Source organism: Neodiprion pinetum, chromosome 5 (assembly GCF_021155775.2).
Source record: "Neodiprion pinetum isolate iyNeoPine1 chromosome 5, iyNeoPine1.2, whole genome shotgun sequence".
Lineage (NCBI taxonomy): Eukaryota > Metazoa > Arthropoda > Insecta > Hymenoptera > Diprionidae > Neodiprion > Neodiprion pinetum.
The window spans coordinates 6,718,840-6,740,234 of NC_060236.1; the positions used below are offsets into that span (position 1 = coordinate 6,718,840).

The 21,395-nt window shown below is 39.9% G+C and overlaps 1 protein-coding gene across 4 annotated transcripts; it reads left to right on the forward strand.

Annotated features, from left to right (window-relative positions):
* Positions 1-390: 390 nt before the first annotated feature.
* On the forward strand, positions 391-14,257 carry LOC124220710 (Bardet-Biedl syndrome 9). 4 transcript variants are annotated; one of them, XM_046630011.2, is made up of 13 exons: positions 400-824; positions 968-1,056; positions 1,752-2,016; positions 2,167-2,420; positions 2,489-2,619; positions 3,095-3,275; positions 3,484-3,720; positions 3,818-4,057; positions 4,580-4,872; positions 6,242-6,406; positions 7,584-7,721; positions 10,469-10,664; positions 13,058-14,257. In XM_046630011.2, exons 1-13 carry the CDS (start codon positions 550-552, stop codon positions 13,087-13,089), a joined length of 2,496 nt encoding a protein of 831 aa, XP_046485967.1. In that variant the 5' UTR covers positions 400-549; the 3' UTR covers positions 13,090-14,257. The 4 variants fall into 4 exon arrangements, with proteins under 4 accessions (XP_046485971.1, XP_046485969.1, XP_046485970.1 ...); XM_046630013.2 differs by lacking the exon at positions 13,058-14,257 and having other exon boundaries at positions 393-824; positions 7,584-7,735; positions 10,469-10,658; XM_046630014.2 differs by lacking the exon at positions 13,058-14,257 and having other exon boundaries at positions 393-824; positions 7,584-7,729; positions 10,469-10,658.
* Positions 14,258-21,395: the final 7,138 nt, after the last annotated feature.

Sequence of the window (21,395 nt, forward strand, 5' to 3'; positions counted from 1 at the left end):
ATAACACTGAAATAATGAATTCCACCAATAGCAACTCCGTCAAAGTCACGTTGATTAAACAGGGAGGGATAACACAAGAATTTTTGGACTTGTTTCAACTTTTATGCAACATTACAGAGAATCGATTCAATCATAATCAAATTACCGAGAAAAGCCTGAGCCAAATTAATTTTTGGCACTAGCTTTCGCAGTTTATCATCTAAATAGACCAATTCATACACGTCGTGGTTTCAACAAAAAGAAGCTTTGTACCATAATTCAGATGCGGCTTATAGTTCGAAAATAAAATTGGTTGAGAGCTGAATTTTTTCCATTTTTACAAAATACAAGCGACAAATCTACTCCGGTCTCAATATCGAGTGGCGTGCAAAAAGGAATCCCTTACTGGATGTTTTGCCGCCTGTAACTATGACAACGAGGGCATTGTGGTGTACAGGTAAGAGGTGTCCAGGTACAAGTTGTGGCAGACATATCGATAGGATTATTCCGACAAAAAGAGTGCAGAAGCCGGTAACGTGACGTGGATCACCGAGTGTTCAACTGCAAAAAATGTCGCTATTTAAAACACGGGAGTGGTGGAGAACGCATTGCGGCGAAAACGAGGCGTTCGACAATCACAGTTTGTTGGTAACCCCGTTGTTCGGACCTGACATTCACAACGTCATTATCGTCGGCAGCCACAACGGATACCTCAGAATTTATAAACCGTCGTCAAAGTGGATTGAAGAGGGAAAAACTTTGACTGGATACAAACCGACGGATCTAATTCTCGAATCGTCGCTAGAAAAACCAATCATTGATCTAAACGTCGGTAAATTTGTATCGTGAGTGAAAACAAAAGCATTAATTCAAAATATTGCACGATGTGATTATTTTCTGAGCAAAGAAAAAAAAAATAAAAAATACACATTAGTTACGAAAAGAAAGGTTCATGCATTTGGAAATTCATATTATTCGATAATTTCAGCGGATCGCAAAATCTACACTTGGCGGTACTGTCTCCGTCAAATTTGATCGTCTACAATGTATCGATGATTGGCAACGCGGCCGATGAGGGTTTGTTGAAATTGAAATTACAAACATTTAAAGTAAAGTAGAAACGTACAAGAGAGAGGCATTGAAAACTCTGTGACAAATGTAGAGTTTGAGGGAATAACTGCACGTCAAGTTGGAAAAAAGAAAACGAAAGAAAAAGAATTTAGGATGTATGAAGAAGAACGAGTACAGAAGTCAGCCTGAACAATCAGCCATCGGAGATTGTTTAATGTGGCAAAGGATTTGGCCTCACTTGCAGTTTACACAGCGCTTTCACCGTCCGTGACATCTTTTAGGGTCAACAATATTTAAGCACTCCGAGCTGAGCTGAGCTGAGCTGAGCTGATCGTGAGCTGAGCGCGGCTGCGCAGCCGAGGGCTTTTAAAAGCCGTAGATATACATATACATTTATACATATACCTACGTATACGATATTTATTATGGCATGACTTGACATTTGTTGAATAATCCATAGAGTCACTCGTAAATCATCGTGTTTTACCTTGAGCTAACAAAGAATAGAATCCGTTAAAATTTTGAGGGTAATAACCGCGTCTATTCGCCACTGATATTGAACCGGCACCTTCGTTCGGTCCACCTCTCTCTGTCTCTCTCTCTCTCTCTCTCTCTCTCTCTCTCCCTCTCTCTCTCTCTCTATATATATATATTTCTCCGCGTCTCTCATTCGTCGGTTGCATAATTTTTAACCGTTGCAGAAGATCGGTGCGTTTTAAACATTGCCTATGAACACAATCTGAAACGTCTTGGAGCTACTTTGACGGTCGGACCATTCGGCGGTGTCCAGGGGAGGGATTTCCTCTGTGTACAATGCCTTGACGGAACGCTGCTGTTCTACGAGCAGGAAACGTTTACGTTCAGTTATAATTTGACAAACTATTTGTTGCCAACTCCTTTGATATACGTTGCCAAAAACGACGCGTTCGTAACCCTCAACTCTGGCTGGGTCTTTGAATGCTACAGGTTTGTCCCTCGAGCATGTTATTCGCAAACTTAAACCGATCGGCCCACGCGATTTTCGGCTTGGAGCCGTCGGCATTTCGGCAAACAAAGATCGTCGAAGCCTTAATTACTAAAAGCACAAACCCGGGTTTTTTTTTCACGCCTCTACAGGTACCAGCACATAGCAGAGTTCGACAAGAACAAAGAGAAGCAACCATCCGAGCTCGGTAAAAGTCTTTACCCCGATTGGAAATACAACCTTGGCGAGGCCGTGATGGACGTTAAAATCGCAACTCTGAGCAGCGTTGAATTAGCGATAGTAGTGCTGGGCGAAAGAAGTCTTTATTGTTTGAAAGACGATTGTTCGCTGAAGTACACGAAGCGGTTCGATTACGCGGCTCTGTGTTTCCACGTCTACGTCGTAGGTGAGGAAAGAGATCCTTAAAGCGCTGCTAAATTCCCAATCTTATAAACGGAAACTTTGATTTTCCAGAACCCGACGGCGTTCTGATGGTAATGACAGTCACCGAAACTAACACTTTGATGGTGTACGAAGGCACGACGCTGAGATGGACAGCGCAATTGCCCTTCGCTCCTGTAGCAGTGAACAGGGGAAATTTTCAGGTGATTTCATTTTGTTCGACGAATAATTTTTACAATTACAAAACACGAGAAGCTTACGGGGTATACCGACGACAATTATACCGGATAAAAAGTGATAGTGGCTGGTGAATAAAAACGCTAGCGATAAAAAAAAAAAAAAATGAGTAGAAAAGTACCGCAACGATAAACGTACATAATTAACGACAACGGAAAAGCGAGATAAACTATACCTAGAACAGATAACGAACGACAAACGGACTAGGACAACAAAGTGCACAGACGTCGAGTCGGGTTATATGTATATATACTAGGCTGACACAAGTCGGTATCAGCCTGTTGCTATTCTAATTGATGCGGCCATCTGCCATGCCAGCAGCCACAATGTGTCGCAATTAATTCATTTGCGTAATTATTCGCGTACGCGACGAAAAAAAAAGAAAAAAAAACCTTGACGCGTAAAGACATATTAAATGGAGACTTTTGATACTCCCTGCAGCATCTGGAAGGCGTGATAGTCTTACTTTCCGACGAAGGTTCGCTGGAAGGATGTTTCCTGGGTACCGAACCTTCCCTGTTCGTAGCTCCCCCGGTATCCTGCACAAAAGATTTCAACTACGAAACGGCTGAAAGTGACGTTGCAAAGTACAGAAAAATGCTCCAGAAATCAGCGGCTTCAGGTAACTGATAGAAATCTTTAAAGTGAAAGTAACTTTCTGATCTGTGGAACCGTTTCGATCTGCGATACGCAAGGTTACCACTAAACGGTGAGTGGTTATTTGGAAAAATTCACCAAGTCGAGACAGCATCGAATTCATCGTCACCAACAGACATTTCCAATCGGCTACCCTTCTCATTTCTCATACCTACGACACCTGCTTGTCGCAGACAGTTCCCTGACCAACGCCACTGCCGAATCGGAGATAGGCATATCCGTATGGATATCACCTCATCTGGAGCCTTGTCCGTTCAACGAGGAACTCGCCGTCGAAACGGAGAAACACTCGATGTGCCGAGTGTCGGTGGAATTGATACCTTACGCACCGTTGCGGCAGGTTCAAGTCAGCTTCGAAGTTCACGATCCTCTGATCGTCAGGGCGGATTATCACGAGATCGCTAATCTGTGTGAGCGAGAGTTTCACGTTGCGTTACGAACGATATAAGAAGGCAAAAACCCGACCGAACGCTTGAGTAACGAATGCTTTTAAACTCCGGTTCCAAGGTGATCGACATCTGGCACAGTCGGTAATTCACATGGGCGACAAAGCCGTTCCGGCGTCGTTGGAAACCGTGGTTACGGTAACGTACGAGAATAGTTTTGGGGCGATAAGAGTACTGCAGAGAAAAGCTCAGGTGCCCGTAAGACTGGTGGCGAAACTCTGTCCTCCTGAGAGCGGTTCCTCGTTCTCGATAACCGTGAAATCGGACGAGCCGATCGTCAGTCTGAGTCAACTGTTTCCCGGTAAGTTTCACCGATATACACTGAGAGAAATTTTCATTTCCGGTTACCGCTCGGTCCTCAATTATTTTCATTTTTTACCACAATCGAAAAATGTAGTTCCAGGTAGAAAATGAAAATTAGTTTTCTAGCCGTTACCGGAAAGTCTGGTATCCGTTGCTATTCTTTTTCATCGCGATCACTGTTGCGAAAATTTAATGCTCGTGCAACGATAAATTGAGGTTAAAGCCTTGTTTAACTAAAAAAGTAGAGTACCTAAACCTCAGATACTGATTTTGCGTTGCGATTAGCAAAAAAGGATCGACGATAGCGCAAACAGTTTTTGTTAACGACACCTGTTTTACTCAATTTTTCTATTCACCGTAAGAAATGATATTTTCTCAGTGTGCGCATATATCTTCGTTATTTGCAAATTTAAATTCATCCGCTATCCGGCTTCGCGGTATCTCGTCGAAGAATTTCCACCGGACTCGTCCCGCAACGACTCGCAAGCTCTTCTCATTGACGTTAATGATTGCCCGACAGAGTTCATCGGCGAGGAGGCGACTCTCGGTCGTAACAACAACGCAATAGGATTGCAATACTTGTACACGGGAACCGTGGTGTCTATAGCGTCGGGAACGTCGTCGAACAGATACCGTCTTCAATCGGAGGACAGTCTGGCTGTGGGACCGGTTGGCAGGCAGTTAATAGCCCGTTTGAATGGTTATTATTCGAGGAAACAATGTAACTGTGTAACGAGCCAAGTGCAGCTGCAAATTCTGAATGCTCACATAGACGTTCACTTTGCGTCCCGGCAGGAAGTGAGAAGAATCAAGGTGCGTAATATAGTGAGCGTCGTCTTGGCTCTGCCGGCAATGCTGCAATTTAAATATAGATCTATACAAATCGCGTAATTACATGAGACTCACGCGATAAGCCCCTGCTTTCATTGCCGGTCTAACTAGCCTCAGCTGTACAACAACGCGTAGTCGAGAGTACAAAAGGAATCTGATTTATAGATTGGATGTAAGCGATTCGGTCGGTTCGAGTCTTCGAGAAGTTTTCTTTAAACGGCGAACTTCATTGTGTCCCGATAAACGAGACGTTGTTGATTGTTGCATGCCTGAATGATTCTTTTTCTCGTTATTGTATCTCCCGGATATTTTTTCATTTTCTATTTTTTTCTATTTTTTTCTTTTTTTTTATCTCAACTATTACTTTCGAATTTTCAAAATTAAAATTCACAATACACGCCAACGAGACGTCGTTAATGAGAATTCGCGTCTTTTACTTTTTGGATCGAACGCGTCATCCGCGTGTAATTTGTTACAACTCTTTGCAGGTTTCGTGTTATATTGTACAACAATCGCGTTATTAACATCGAAGCCAGTCCGGTGTTATCGAACCTTTTGACACGCACACATATATATATTATATAAACATATATATGCGTTCCTACGAAACACCCACACGAGCACGCATCTGGGAACGCATAATGCAATTAGAACGTGGAAAAGGGGGAGGAAGACACAGAGAGAGAGAGAGAGCGGATCTACGTCTCGTCGGTAATAATCGATGCTGTTTACGATGCACTCATCGTATATGTTATACGTACGGATGAGAACGGCAGTAAATTACTCGGGGATATGTTATGAACCGAGTGACATCTTCTTTGGTGGCATATTGTGAGATCGACGGCTAAGTCAGTGACTTACTGACTGACACCAAGAGACACGTGTTACTTGCGATTATAATTACCGAGATTTTTTCGTTCAGTTCAATCAACTCCGAAGAAGCCTATTTCCACGGATCATTTGTTTATCTTATCGTTGAACGAAAATATTTCATTTTCTCTCCACCGTCTCTTCGTCATCGTTTCGTAGACAATTCCAACCGCATAGCCTAGTCTCCTCCCCCTCCTCCTCGATCGAATCTTATCTGTCTGTAATACGCGATGCGCGTGCATTAATAATTCTCATTCGCAATTTAGCGCTGTGATTTTTATTTTTATTTTAATTTTTTTTTTTTTAAATCTTCTTCCCGTTCCACGTTATACACGAATCCTGTTCATCGTGATTGCATGGCGGAGAATCAAAATTCCACCTATTACCGGTTGCGGTGAAATCAATAACAGTTTTGATGAAAGCATAAGGATTTTTTGCTTCGCGGTAATATGCACCTGATGAATTATTAATAAGTACACAGGAGGCCCTCGATCTGCTGGCAACGCAGCTGAGAAATATCGAGAAAAAAATGGTTTACAACTTTAAGGAAAGATCGACCAGATCGTTAAAATCGTTGACGTTTTTATTGGACGACACGTTCGATATGATGTTTACGCTTCTGGATGATCTTAAGGATGCCCAGCTGGTGAGTATGCAAAGAGAAGTAAGAGAAAATATGGAGAAAAAGAAAAAAATATGCATGAACAAGGTAAAAAAATCTTATCCAGGTGTCCGCGTAACATTTGTGAACCACAGACTTTACTTCACTGTGTAATAAAATTTATTTCTACCGTATAACATTAACGATTGCGATAAATTGAAATCGCCGTTTCACTGTGGCACTGTAGGTACGTGCTTAAAAGTTTCTTTCGCAATCCCATTGTAATCAGATTGCGTTTCGAAATGACGGAAAAATGTGAATAGTTCAAAAATTCAATGTCAAAAGATTCTCTCGAGACACGCACGGGTTTTTCAAAGGTAGAATCGGGTATTGTAACTATTAAAGCGTGTGTATAAGAATATACACAGGATTTTACGTAAGCAATTTATCGTGTGTATTCAAAGTTTAATCAGTGTTATTTCAGCGAGATAAGTATAGTTTAATAAAAAACGATCACCCAAGTCAAATTTGAACACAAATGTAACGCGTACGTTGTGACTCTTCTTGTGGAATGTTTTCAGTGATTGTATGCGTATTAGGGTGTTTCAGAAAAAAATGATTTACGATTTTACACCGTGGTACCCCTTAAAAAGTTTGTTTGGGTTCAAAGAAGAATTCTGTGAAAAGATGAGCGTTCTAAGTTATGTGCGAAATCGCGCTCATTTGATTTATCACTTTTTTAAAAATTTTCTTCCAATTTGTGAAGAAAAACGTTGTAGCATTTCAATAATTATTTTTTTCCCAACTTTTATATTCAACCCAAAGATCACGATCCGTAACACAAGAATATATCGACCGTGAATCTTATTCCCCTAACAATAAGTCAAAAGTTCATATTGAATAATAACTATTTTATGAGATTGAATTAATAACGAAAAAGTTGTCGATTACACTTCTCAAACATCAACCGGAGAATTGATATTACAAGCGTGGCTTTTTTTCCCGACATATATTGATATTACGATTGATCCAAGCGATAGAAAAAAATGTGAAATTATAAATGAAAAGTCGCAAATAATCTTTATCCGAAACAACCTGATACATACATATTTATATACGGTGAAGATTTTTACACGTTGATAAACTTTGTTGTTTTTATTATATGTTTCATTCACAGCTGACATCTACCGAAATACCGTTCCCAATTTTATTCTCATTTCAGAAACAATTTCGAAGTGAGAAAAATCTGGAGCGAGCGATTTCCTCCTTGCTGTTATTATTGCAAACAAATGTAAGCGATGATAAATACGCGTTAGTTGAGTCAGCGATCGGATTCACGCCGCAGCTGCACAGCGATATTGTACGTATGTATGTGTACGTAAAATTTACAGTCTAATTACCGCTTTATCATTAAATTTTCTTTATTTTTATCGTACACGCAGAGGCAAATACACGTGTATAAACTTGGAGATTACGTGCATTAAACTCGCGTGTCCTTTGTCAAGGCAGGCGCTGGCGAATCCCGACTGTTGTTGCATACACGTACACACCTATTGCATCCACCTAAACATTCTCAAAGATCGCAGTTGTACTCTTGAATTTATCACCAAGCCAGTCGACCGCGATGCACTCTTTGACTAACGATAAATACGCGTTTAATGCCGCGGCAGCTGCTGTTGCACGCTTCTGCGGATCGTCGTCTATTCGCATTACGATTGGACGCGTTTTACTTGTAACAGAAACACGGTAACAGGCAAAAGTCTCGGCGCGGGATTGTTTCTAATTTTTAAACGTCAAATCACTTTTCATACTCTTGGATCGCGTGTTACTTACTATTGACGAGAAAATAAATTCACTTGTTTTACAGGCGTTTGAATTTCATATTATACGAAGTAGAAATAATTGAAATGAAAATAACGTTTGGGAAATAACAGGGTTTTGGAAATTATTCCGACGTACCTTGGAAAATATTTAATATTCAGGATGATTGAAGTTGGGATAATTTTTAATAATGCAAGCTTTTTTAAAAATATTTGAATAGAAGCCTTTTCGTTTGCTTCGATACATTTGTTATTTAAGAGCGAACATTTATTGATAATTCGCCAGAACTTCATCCCTTGCCATTTGAAATAAAATTTTCAAACACGAATAGCTTGTACACGCGATTTAATAATTGGTTATAAAAATCAGTGATCTTTGAATGACTGCTCGTGAACCGCGGTGTTATTAAAAATTGTTTCAAGCCGGTGAGCGATAAAGGCGTTATCATCGGCACAGCGTAGAATAAGTACGGAGGCGTAATTCTTATCTTTGGAATCATTCAAGTTGTAGATTCGTTTGAAGAAGCCGACACCGTTCGATGCAAATTGCTCCTCCGATTTAATCTCGTAGGATCTAATTCTAGTGCAGCCGCCTTTTCCCTCTCTCTCTCTCTCTCTCTCTCTCTCTCTCTCTCTCTCTCTAGCTTTACCCTGCTCTTCCCTCCTTCCGATATATTTTCTTCGCCTTAAGGTACCTCGCATCCTCTCCTTGAGACCCTCGCGATCCTTCAATAATCGTACAAATATTGTTTATTCAAGAGGAGAAAGAAAATTGGACGTTTGGTTAGCGCGAGAAATGAATCACGAAAGATTCCGTACACTGCGAGAAATTTTTAGTTCCGGTTAGCGCTCGGTCCTTAACTATTTTCATTTTTTAGCGGAATCGAAAAATATACTTCTAGGTACAAAATGAAAATTAATTTTTCCTTCTCATTACGATCACTGTTGCTATATTTTCTTGCAACCGTTGCGAAAATTTAACGCTCGTGCAACGATAAATTGACGTTAAAGCCTCGCTTAACTAAAAAAGTAGAGTAAACCTCACAAACTGATTTTGCGTTGCAATTAGCAAAAAAGGATCGACGATAGAGCAAAATGGTTTCGCGTACCTCGTTTTTCCTAATTCCAACAATATTCAAACAGTTTTTTTAACGATACCTGTTTTACTCAATTTTTCCAGTTACTGTAACAAATGAAATTTTTCTCAGTGTAAATTCAGACAAAAATCTGAACGTAGAATCAAACCCAGTGTTCGCTGGCATAAAAAAAGAAAAAATGAGAAAGAATTGCAAATCGCAGATCTTAGAGCCGGCGTAATTCATTACGTATATCCTGTAATGTATAATGTGTGAGTCTGTACAGCGTACAACTGGCGAGTAGGTACCGAGTATTTATTGATTATTTATCTCACCGAAGAAAGTTGGTTTAAAGATATAACCACGGGAAGCAAGTTTCGTGATTATTTTTCTTTCCGTCATCCTTCTTGCAAACAGACATGATAAAGATAATTCCATGCTGCGCAGCTGGCCTCGTGTAATAACAACGATATTGCAATTATAGAATCCGAATGTACCTACGCGATGAAGTTCGAAGCGCCCGGAGTTATCCAAATCTTTGGAAAATAGTTCGCCAGGTGTTTCGTACCTTCCTCAATTTTTCTCGCTCTACCTGTTTTTTTTTTCTTTTATCTCTTCATCATCGGCAGGTATATACTTAACATACTTACGTAGGTATATCTGGGCTACGTTAAGCGGCTGGATAAATTTATTTATCTAAACGGGCGTTTTGATTATTGTAGTATCGTAATTTTTTGCCCACTTGAAAAAAAGCCAACGATATTCTCTAAGAAGTCGTAAACTACCCATTTAATAGACCAAACACTGTTATACAAAGATCGGCTCTACGAAATCATTTTTCGTTTACACGCACCTTTATGCTAAAGCGTTCAAAAAGTTATACACACATGCCTAACGTTTCGTCGTAAACTGGAACTTGTAAGAAGTGTATACTTTCGAAATACCATTAAACAAACTATCCCGCCAAATTGCGAATCCACGCATCCACGGAGTCGTTTATATACGTTTATAATCAGATATATGTATATATATATATATGTATGTATGTATGTACTCAAACTCTGCAGTCCTTCATTTTTCGTTTCATCTTTTACGACCAACGATCTATAACGTGGATAACTAATTGCCAACGAAGTTTGAAGAAAAATCGTCCGCTCAAGCCGGGGAGAAGGAATAAAAAATTTATATAACGAGGCCGAAAAATTTCGCAGGATTGGGAAGAAATCGCCGACGCAGCGGTTTCCAGCGCCTTGCGTTCAAAAATGAGAAAATCTGACAACGAAATGTTGCGAACGGTCGGTGAATTGGAGCCGATAAAGGACGTGACGAAACTGAAAAAACGCATCGCTCACCTCGTCGAAAGATTAACGAAAGATACCGACGACTCCGTCGGCTCGAGTGCATCAGGTAATTTTGAATATGTGAAAATTGTACGGTTTGAAAACTTCGCTCATATATTGAAATTTTCACTTTTCTTTCTGCACTCTCTCTCTCTCTCTCTCTGTCTGTCATTTTTCTTTTTTGCTCCAAGATCAAACGATCAATCCGTACAATTGCAGATCATAATTACGGAGCAAAAAAGAAAGGGGATAATTTTTTTCTCCCTCCTATAAACGATGCAGATGATGATAATTAAGGAGGCAGTATTTCAGTAGTTTAAATTGTGTTAAAAACACAAAATCTTTTGACGACGCACTTTTCGCTCAATTTATTTCCGCCGCTGTCCTTCGCCGTATAATATACGACACGCGACATACAGATAATTGGGAGCGGTTTAGTCTGTGTGATAGTATTACATTAATTGTCGAGAATTTATTAAGTGAATCGGAAACAGAGTCGGGAGCTTTTGATATTAAAAGAAGTAGGAGTTGAAGAAATAAGAAGAAGAAGAAGAAAAAAAAAAAAAACCATCTATAAACACTCGTAACGATCAGACACGCGCGCAACACGCGTATATATTATACCTATAATATCGTACCTGTACAACACACTGTATATATATATGTATATATGTATTACGTATATCGGTTTGATGGTGAATGCCTGCCTAAAGCACATAAGCGGGGCGAATATTTATTATAACCGCGATCGTTCCAAACAGTTTCAAAGACTTCCAACGGTCGTTCGATATGCTTCTTTACATTACGTGTTATTACAAATTCTTACCGAATCCCGTTACGATTATACGTATTTTATTACCATTGTACAACAAGAGAGGCAACGCGATTTCGTTTCTTTCTTTTTTCGTTTTTTCTCTTTCAATATTCTCCATCTTATTTCTCATATCAATAATATTATACCTATCCGCACGTAATGTTGCACAGATGTTGAGCCCGTAGCTCAAGTTTGAGTATCGCGAGTAATACGATTCCGCTAGTTGAGCGAACTTGCTTACATCTTACGCGCACCATCTACATGTGTGTGAAAATAATGTGTATGATTGTATAACTGTTGGATTATTTAAAGTAGAGACAAGATTTGTGAAATTCGGTTATCTTAATACAATTTGAATGGAAATTTAACAGCGGTTCTGTTTTCACGGTACTTAACGATGGATTTTTATTTCCAGTATTTTTACCAATTCCCAGGGATACATAGAAAAAGAAACGGAAAAAAAAGAAAAAACAAAAAAAAAAAACTAAAAAACTTTCCAAGAATGTTGCAGAGTTCGAATTATCCGGCACAAATTTTATTTCCATCTTTTTTTTATTTATTTTTTTCTTTTCTCCTCTTTTTCTACCAATTTGACTTGGAGTAAAATTCTTGATACCACTTACACGTTTTTTCCGTACACAAAGAACTCGTTTTTACGATGGTAGAGTGAGTCTGCAAATGCGCATGCGGAAAAGACCGCTTTTAAGTACTCAGAGGTAAAAGTGGTCCTTTCTGCACTGCGCGCATGCGCTGTCGCGGACAGATCTGACGTTACGCGACCCTAACCTCAATTTCGTGCTTCGTGAAAAAACGCGCAACATACTCTTGTTGTATCAAGAATCGTGCGTAACAAGAAGGCAACGGTATTTTCGCCTCGCGTATTTTCAATATTCGTCTTCGACTTCACCTACGACTGATATTGCAAACTTACGCTCGGCCCGAAAAGACCGAGTTTGCCTCCTTGTTAGACAATGTACTATTTCTCCACGTCGCTGCATCGTGCACTATATGGTTAAACTGGTTTTAACGTTACCGAAAAAGACAAGATACATTCAAGAAAAATGAAACATTCTCGATAGCTATTGCAAAGAAATATAAGTATGCAAAGAGAAAGCATATTTCAATCTGGTTCTTTTTTGTTTAAACACAATTTTTAAGGATTAATTGTTTGTTACGCTAATTCGTTTTCTTTTTCGTCTCGCAATGTTTGCTCAAAGATTAGGGAGGTTGGTTGGCCAAAAATTCATACTTCCGATTAACTTTATTACGAGATCAACGTACTGCATCGAGTATTAAACAAGTTATTATGACAAGAAGCTTTAGATACCGATGCTTTGTTCGAAGCCTAATAGACTTGTTCTACTTCACTCTACGTTGCCTCATTTTATTCAAATAGAAGACTATTTTAGGTATACAAATTTATTGAAACAATTTTTCCTCTACCAAGTTAATACCGTTAAATATTTAATTTTCCACCTGTGCCCCGATATCGATAATAATCAACGAATTACAATATCGCATCGACTGCTGGAAAGAAAAAATCTCGCAACCAAATTGGCTAAAACTGTCGATTCTTGGCCAAAGTTCCTTATCCGCTTGACGGAATTTCCATGACTGCACCAAGGAAAATCGAACCATTATTTCAGGGAGACTGGAAGACGTGGAGGAGGTGGCTTGATGAACGATCTTCAGGAAATGACAAACGGATAGAGACACAAGGGAGAGGTTATCCCGAACTGGAAGGATCACAAGGAGTTTAAGAGCATTCCAGGCCCACCGCACGCCTAACTTTAAGCCTCGAGGAACAAACGCGAAGGCAAAACTCCACCGAGTGTATAAACTGCTGCCCCGGCAGCCGGCGATGAGGTTGAGGCTGAAACACCATGAAGCATCGGCATCGGCGTCTGTATTACCACTCTTCGCAGCGAGTATTAGTTAAAGCAGAAGAAGAAGACAATCGGTTCCTAAGGAGGTAGTCGGGCATCATCCTGACCTGCACCGTCGGATTTTTTTCCCTTTTCTTTTAGTCTCATTCCTTTTTATCCTCATTCTCCGGCTTATTTCTTCCTTTTGTTTCTTGCGCGAGGATATATATTAGGGAACAGGTATATATATATGTATATATGTATATATATATATATATATAAGAGATATGCCTCGTTCCCGGAGGTTCAGACCTCACCCCCCGGGCGTTTGACGCTTTCCCTGAGCATTCGGACGAGGCTCAGCTATTTCGTTATCCACAAACCGCACCCACGATAAGCTAATCGAGTGCTCGAAAGATGGGCACCCTTGATGCGAGCCCTTCCCGGATTTACCCGCGGGAACCAGTCGCAGACGAAGCAGAATGTGAAAGGCGTTCAGGACTGCGTGATTCGTAAAGACCCGAACTAGTCTAATCTTCGAATTGCGCAGAACTGACAGTTCGTGGCTTTCCATCGGATTGAAACGACGAATCAAATTATCGAAAAAATTTATCGCATAATATAGATTATAAGTTAGGTATAAGACAAGTTGGATATAAGTTAATTTTTAATTTCCATTCGCAAACGAAGTAAATGGAACCAACGCACGGACAAGTGTATAAACATTTTAGTACGCATTCCATGTAGTGCGATGAAATTATAATACAATACCATTATTGAAATTAAAAACAGACGGAAACGTGTAACAATACCAGTGTACTATACTACTTCAATTTTAATAAATTCAATATAGCGCCTACGGAGATTTTAAAGACTCAAATAAATTTCAGATTACACGATCAGAACGATAAAGAGATTGAAAAGATTGACTTTGTTTGTATCCAAAGTTCCTCGATCTTTTTGAAAATAAAAAACGAAGAAACCGACGCACACATGTATACAACACGTGAAAATACCTCGGCGAGTATCCCATCCTATTCTATCCTTCCAGGTTTTAAGTGCCGCGGGAAGTATTTTGCGGTAAGTTCTTTGCCGTTGGAAAGAAGAAGGGCGTGCAGGGGGCGGGTGAAGAGATGAAGAAGGAAGGGGCCGAAAACAAGCGAGGTTTTGAGAAGTGGGTTTCTCGCAGGTCTGCCGAGTCCCATCGTGACCGGTACTTAAACGTAATCAAAAGAACAAAGAACGAAGACACGATTTTTCCCCCTAAAGTCCGGCTCTTCTTCCTCCTCCATGACAAACGGTAAGTGGGTAGCATCTCAAGAAGCGCACTGTTGTCACAGGTATAAACATTCTTCCAACCGCCGCTCCGTGTCTCACCGATCCTCGAATTTCTCGATTTACGCCATATCCGGTCCTGCCAAGAGCAATTCATGGATACTACGCAAGGAGACCAAACTCCACGTAAACAAATATCTGCCTAACGTAAGACGCCACTTACAGCGTTCCTTGTGCACCGAAGACAGTGGAGGGAGTACAAGGCGGCAGTTTGAATCAAAGACTTTCCGCCGATCTCATTGGAAGATCATCGATCGTTCGATCCTTGGCATCCCTGCAACCAATGACACTTCGGTGAAAAAGGAACACCAGCGAAAAGTGAACCCAATGTGAGAAGTTTTGTCAATTTTTCCAATGCAGTTCGGTCTCTTTGTGCAGTGTCCGTGGAGCAATTCCTCGAAGATGGTGGAGGATGAGAAGGATTTATCGAAGATTTATCGAAGATTTATCGAAGGTTACGGAGTTACAGTTACCGGAGCTCTTGGTACGCAGCGATTACCGATGATTGTATCTAAATGTGCTGATTATCTAAATGTGCTGATTTTCTAAACCGTTGTGACGCGCTTCCAGTCCGAAACGGATCGGTAATCGTTAAATTCCCCGGTAAGATATCGCCGGAAGCCATTACGGCACTTGATGTCAGGAATCAGTGAGTTCCGCAGGGCGTTTTCCAATCCGCCAAGAGAACCACTGTATGTCAATTCGATTCGTCTCTCAGGGTAAATCGACCGAAACTGCCTCCTCTCTGCGTAGAATGGAGATGAAAGAACGCGGGCTCATTCATTTGGAAATCAAGTGAATGATTCCTATTCATTCACGTTGATTCCGAGTGATTTCTATTGATCCATACCCTGACTTGTGGTTTTCATTGATTTCCATCGCACACCGAGTAACTTCCAGTGATTTCAAATCACTTTCGAGCCTTCCAGGCAACTTTCAGTGATCTACGGATTGGATGGAATTGCCGAAAATTACACCAAATCGCTAAAAATCATCAAGAACGTCGGAAAAATCAATCCGTAAATCACTGAACTGAAAGTGAACGAAAGCAAGACTTGAATAACGATTTACATGATTCGCAACGCTCGTCACGCGATTTAACCAACTCTATCATATCCAGGTATCGATTAATTCTCAATGATTTCTAATGTGTACAATCATAATTATTTTCTTTCTCTTCTTAATTTCAAAATACCAAAAAAAAAAAAAAAAATTGCGCCTCTCGCAAAATTACTATGCTCGGAAAGAAGATTCGCGCGTTTCAAGAGCAAACAAAGTCACTTTTCGAGAATAGTTTTTTCGCTGTATTTCCATTGCACATTATCATCCAATCGCAGTATACTTCGACCGTATAGCGAAACGCCTTTAATTAGAGATACGAAACACCGCCTGCGCGCAATTGCGAAATGGATCCGTACGATTATATCCGCATTGGGAAAAAAGGAGCGCGATTATGGGGAAAAATATTCCAGCTAAAGCCTCCGGCGTGTTCCGTTTATCGTATGACGTAGGTACCTTCTACCGATATACCTCCACCCTGTATACATAGATTTCTAAAATTACTTCCCCGTACCGCGCGAGCTGTTATACCGTAATCGTGCAAACCATCAGCTATTAAAGCCGCTTTCCGTAACAATCGCAATTCCAATTTTCGCGTCAACGATTGTCGTTAAGGTGGAAGGCGATACCCACGGCTGCTTGTTACCAGGAGATAACTAATTGGCACACAGGGTGATTAGACCGTGTGAACTGTAAAGGATCAAGGCAAGAAGACCCTCGGTGCTTCGTTTAGGTAAAATTTATTGTGTACCTTACCACTTCCAAACTACTTACCGAATTTATTTTCGGTATGTTAGATATATATATACACACACACACACGCACACACGTATCTCACGACTATCTTTTCCCTATCCCAAGTACTAATTGCACCACTCGCGTCAGTCGTCTTTTCAATAAATAACTTATACACGGTTGCAGGCTCGAAAAGGTTCGTAGAATCGTCAGAAAAAGTGCCGCGTTTTAACGTTCCGACAACTCAGTTGTAAATCACGCAAGGAAAGTTTGTCGATCGGTAAGTATAACAAGATAAAATGTCTTTGCCCCGTTTTCAGATCGAGCATTGGAAACAACCGGCTGAATGTGTATCGTTCGATAAAGAAAAACAATTATCCGTCGAACCGTCCATCGAGTTTGGTGTGTAAGTGAGGCCGAAAAAAAAAAAAAAACGGAAAAAAATATATAACGCAAACATTATACATCGGTGTAGTGATAAAATTAAGTACAGTCGCAAGTTTGTTAAATATTTTTGCGCGAACTTCCTTACGCGCATCGAAATAATATGCATGGGAAGAGATAAAAGAAGTAATCGGGGGTGAAAAAAGAAGTAGGATAGAAAATGACTCGATAAATTTTGTTTTCTTTCTTTTTTTTTTTTTTTTCACCTCCCGCAAATCGTCGAACGGTCTGTTATAAAGCTGTCCTTACCATCGCGGTGTTCCGTAAAACGATGTATTACGGTATAGGTCTAAATATGTGTGATTAAAAGGAAGAGAAAAAAAAAAAGCGATCCACCTAAAGTGAATAATATCGAAAGAGAAAAATGTGACAAGAAGAAGGAGGAGGAGGACGAGGAGGAGAGTAAAGTAGGGAAAAAAAATGGAAAAAGAAGCGAAATACATGCAGAATATATATATATATATATATATATATATATATATATATATAAAGGTATTATATAGAAAGCGAAAAATTCATTATTCCGAGAATAAGGGTGACGACGTCGAAGAGTCTCGCGCGTTTCACGTCGCCCCGAGAGCTAATGAGCCGGTGGGGGGAGGGGGGTTTCTTCTCGATACAGATTAAAACATGGACCGCGGGTCGGCGGGAGGCGAACACACAGGGATGAAGCCGGCGGTATTCGTGCGTTTCAACGTCCCAATTCCTCGGACCTCCCGGCTGGCTCTAGTGGGATGAGGGAAGAGGCAAAAAGGAAGACCTGGAAGAAGGAAAAGAAGCAGAAGAAGAAAGAAAAAAAAAAATTACAAAAAATTACAAAAAGTGAAAAGAAAAGAAACAACAACGGGAAAAGAAGAAGAAGAAGAAGAAGAAGAAGAGAAAAAATATAAAAAAAAAAAGAAAAAACATACACCGAAGAAGAATAGCGCGGCGAAGATGGCACGGGATGGGGGGAGGGGGAGGAAAGGAAGATGAGGTCAGCGGTTGCACGACGACGACGACGACTGGATACGCCTCTGTGAGGGAAAAGAAGATAAGTCAATTGAAACCTCCCGAAAAGATTCTTCGCGAGCCGGCCGACTGTCGGACAGGTGCGGAGATCGGGCTGCGTGGTCCAATTGGCTCGGCGGATGCTCTTCTTCGGGTCTCGGAAGAAGAAGAAGAAGAAGAAGAAGAACAAGAAAAAGAAGAAGGAGGAGGAGGAGGAGGGGGAGGGGGAAGGGGGAGAATCCTCCGCTCTCCGCGTGGGGTCCACTTTGTGCATGTTAACCGCTCTCGAGGAGTCCGAGGCGCTCTGGTCGGTGGTCCCCAGGTGGCGACCCGGAGGAACCCCGGCGTCCCGGTCTTTCCCCGGATGTCTCGGAGAACCCGAAACGACGATTCTCAATTTGCGGCTCCTTCGCCTCAACCGCTGGCTGCTGATGCAGCAAACTTTTCGTGGTAGGTACTAGCGATTATGCTGCTGAGATAAGAATCGGTCGAGATTGATCGATTAATTGATTGTTTCGTAGTTGTTTTTTTTTTTTTTTTTTTTTTTTTTTTTTTTTAACGGTACAATTGAAATGAAATTTCATCATCAATTTTAGTTTGCAGTCTTGATGGCGAAAAAGTTTTTTTCATAATTTACAGTTTTATTTCAAATATTTTAGAATCAGCAGGTGAAAATATTAATTTATATTTCACTCGTTGCAGTATTAGTAAGTGCGACAACGATGATAATTGATACTTTAATCACAGAAATTCATATTGTGAAGAAAAAAAAAAAAAAAATAATCGAGTCGGTCGATCAATCGAGTTTAAAAAATAATTCATTATACTCGATGAATCGAAAAAGAATAATCGATTTAATCGAAAATCGCTTATTTTCGGTCATTCTTAATTTCGTACGATTGACGCAGGTTTTTTCGAAGAATTTGGAATTTTTTTTTTTTTTCACTCGGAATGTAAAAACCGATTTCTTTTCCGATTATCGTTTAACTGACCTAACTGTACGATTTCATTTGCGGAATTTTTCCTGCCGCGGAGAAATTTCTCAATTTGTATTTACATACTGACAGTAAATTCTTAAGTTTTATGAGCTGTGTTCAACCGAAAATTCATGCTTTTTAATAATTTTGCTCCTAGATTGTCGACCATTCGGTACTTATCACGCTATTGTATTCGTAAGCTACGATAACTTGTTTCAAAAATGGAAAAAAAAAAAAAAAATACTAAAATTACGAAGAAAAGCTGAGATATCGGACGTTTTATTATAATTCGCATCAAAGCGATGGGAAAAATGTTGCCGGTTACGGAATTCGTTAGATTTTTCAGCCGAGAGTCTTTTTATTTTCTTGAGAAGACTATTTTTTATAAATTTGTCGTTATAAAAAAAAAAGTATCTCCATCCAATTGTGGACTATACGATGATCTCAATAAAATGAACTATCGCAGGATGAAATCGAATGAATTTAATAAATGTTTCATCAAATTAATCAACAATTCAATTCCATTTAATAATTCCAGTATATTTCATTCCTGTATTCTCGCAGCAGAAATCTTAGCGTACAGATACAATAATTTGATAAATACTCAATGTGTGGCTGCATCGTAATAAAATTAATAAAACTTACTAATTACTGGTTGGCCGATTTTCTTGAATCTATTATCAATTAATTAATATAAATATTGCATTGTTTCAAAGTTTATAATTTCTCAGAATCGAATAAACGGAGAAATCTCGACAGTGTTATTCCAATGGATCAATGCCTGAGAAATTGCTAACGGAACAAAAGCCTTCGATTTTTTTTCCACCAAATTAAAAATACGTTATCCGCCAAAGTTCTCATGAAAGTTTTTTTCGCGCTGATACGACATAGGCTTTGTTTTAACCGAAGCGTGAGAACTTTCTTTCAAGCTGGAAGCTCACGAATAAGGTTAAAAATTGCACTCGTTTATTTCATTGAAATCGTAATTACCAACCGTCGATAAATAAACTAAAACAAGCGTTTTAATCGGAAGACCTGACAGTTAATAAGCAGGCAAGATTTCTCCGTTTGCATAGCCTAAAAACCATAAGTCCGTCAGCTAAAATAATTACGACGCGACCGAATCCGTATGTTGTCACAATTTGTCAAAGTTGACTCATACCGGTCTGGAACGTTTAATACGCGGAATAAAACACGACAAATTGATGGTATTTGCTTGAATTTCATCGCAGTCGCAAATTCTCCTCATACAGATACACGATGTAATACCCTCGTTTACTTATGCACCTTATTACGAACATCTACATATGTATATATATATATATATATATATGTATGTATAATTTACGTATGAACAAAAAAAAAAAAAAAAAAATCGTCTATACGTATAGGTAATACAAATTCGCGGACTTGTAAATATTGGAAAGAAACGAAGACGAGTTTTTTCATCCCGGCTTGGATTATTCCTTCACGAACGCGCGAGAAGTTCGATCAGTTGATTTTCGAATCCCGCTCCTTCGCCGTTTGCTCATATATTTTTACGCTTGCCTGTTTCGTTCTCCGATACATCCAATATGTATAATAATAAAAAAGCAAATAAGGCAACAAGTCGAAGCTGGGAATATACAAGTTACCGTCGATAGACGCAGTCAGCGTAATCGAATCGTTCGTACCACGGTGTATACATCTAGATATCGTTCAACATTCCTCGCCTAGAGCCAAGACGACCTTGCCGATAACGGAAGATGTCCGGGAGGACGCAGCAGCGGCGAGTTTGGTTCCATACAAAAACTATCCATGGTTGTAATTGCCTTTCCATACCCGGACGTTGACCTATAATGCTCCTTTGGCAGTGACGCGTGGCGTAATCAAGACCCCGTGCAGTATAGTTATTTATAAAGCTCGTTCCGTCCGCCGAGTTGCGGCTCTGTACGAAATTAAAAATTTCAACAAATATACGGGCATTAAAAAGAGACGAGAGGAGACGGAAGAAATCGATTACCGCGACTGCGAGTCGAGATCCCAAAGATTTCTGCGAAATAATTCAATCTGACGTGATTTCTTTTTTATTTATTTATTTGTTTGTTTATTTATTTATTTTCTCTCCCCCCCCCCCCCCCCCCCTCCCTCCCGCCCCATATTGAATCGCTCGAAAATAATTAATTAAATTATTTTTATTCAATTTGATCACGTTCAATAAACCACATTTATCGATGCAGCAGCGAAGGCAGATACGTGTAATAAATTTCGGACGAGTTCGCGAAACTTAATTTATTCGCGAATATATAAGCTATCATCGTAGCGATATACGTACTTGTACGTATATACTACTATGGTATATCTATACCGTGCATTCCAAGCCCGTGAATTATAATGAGCGGCAATTGAGCGGTGATTTCTTATTTCTCGTCGAGCAATTTCAAGTCTATAAGCCGTATCTATAGTAACGCGGATAATTCGCGTGTGGGCCTCGTAAACATTGTTACGACTCGGGATTCCCTCGCGTATGAGAAATTCCTTCATGCCGAATCAAACGACGTGCTTCGCATGTCGCGTGATAATTTTTCCCTCTAATCAGA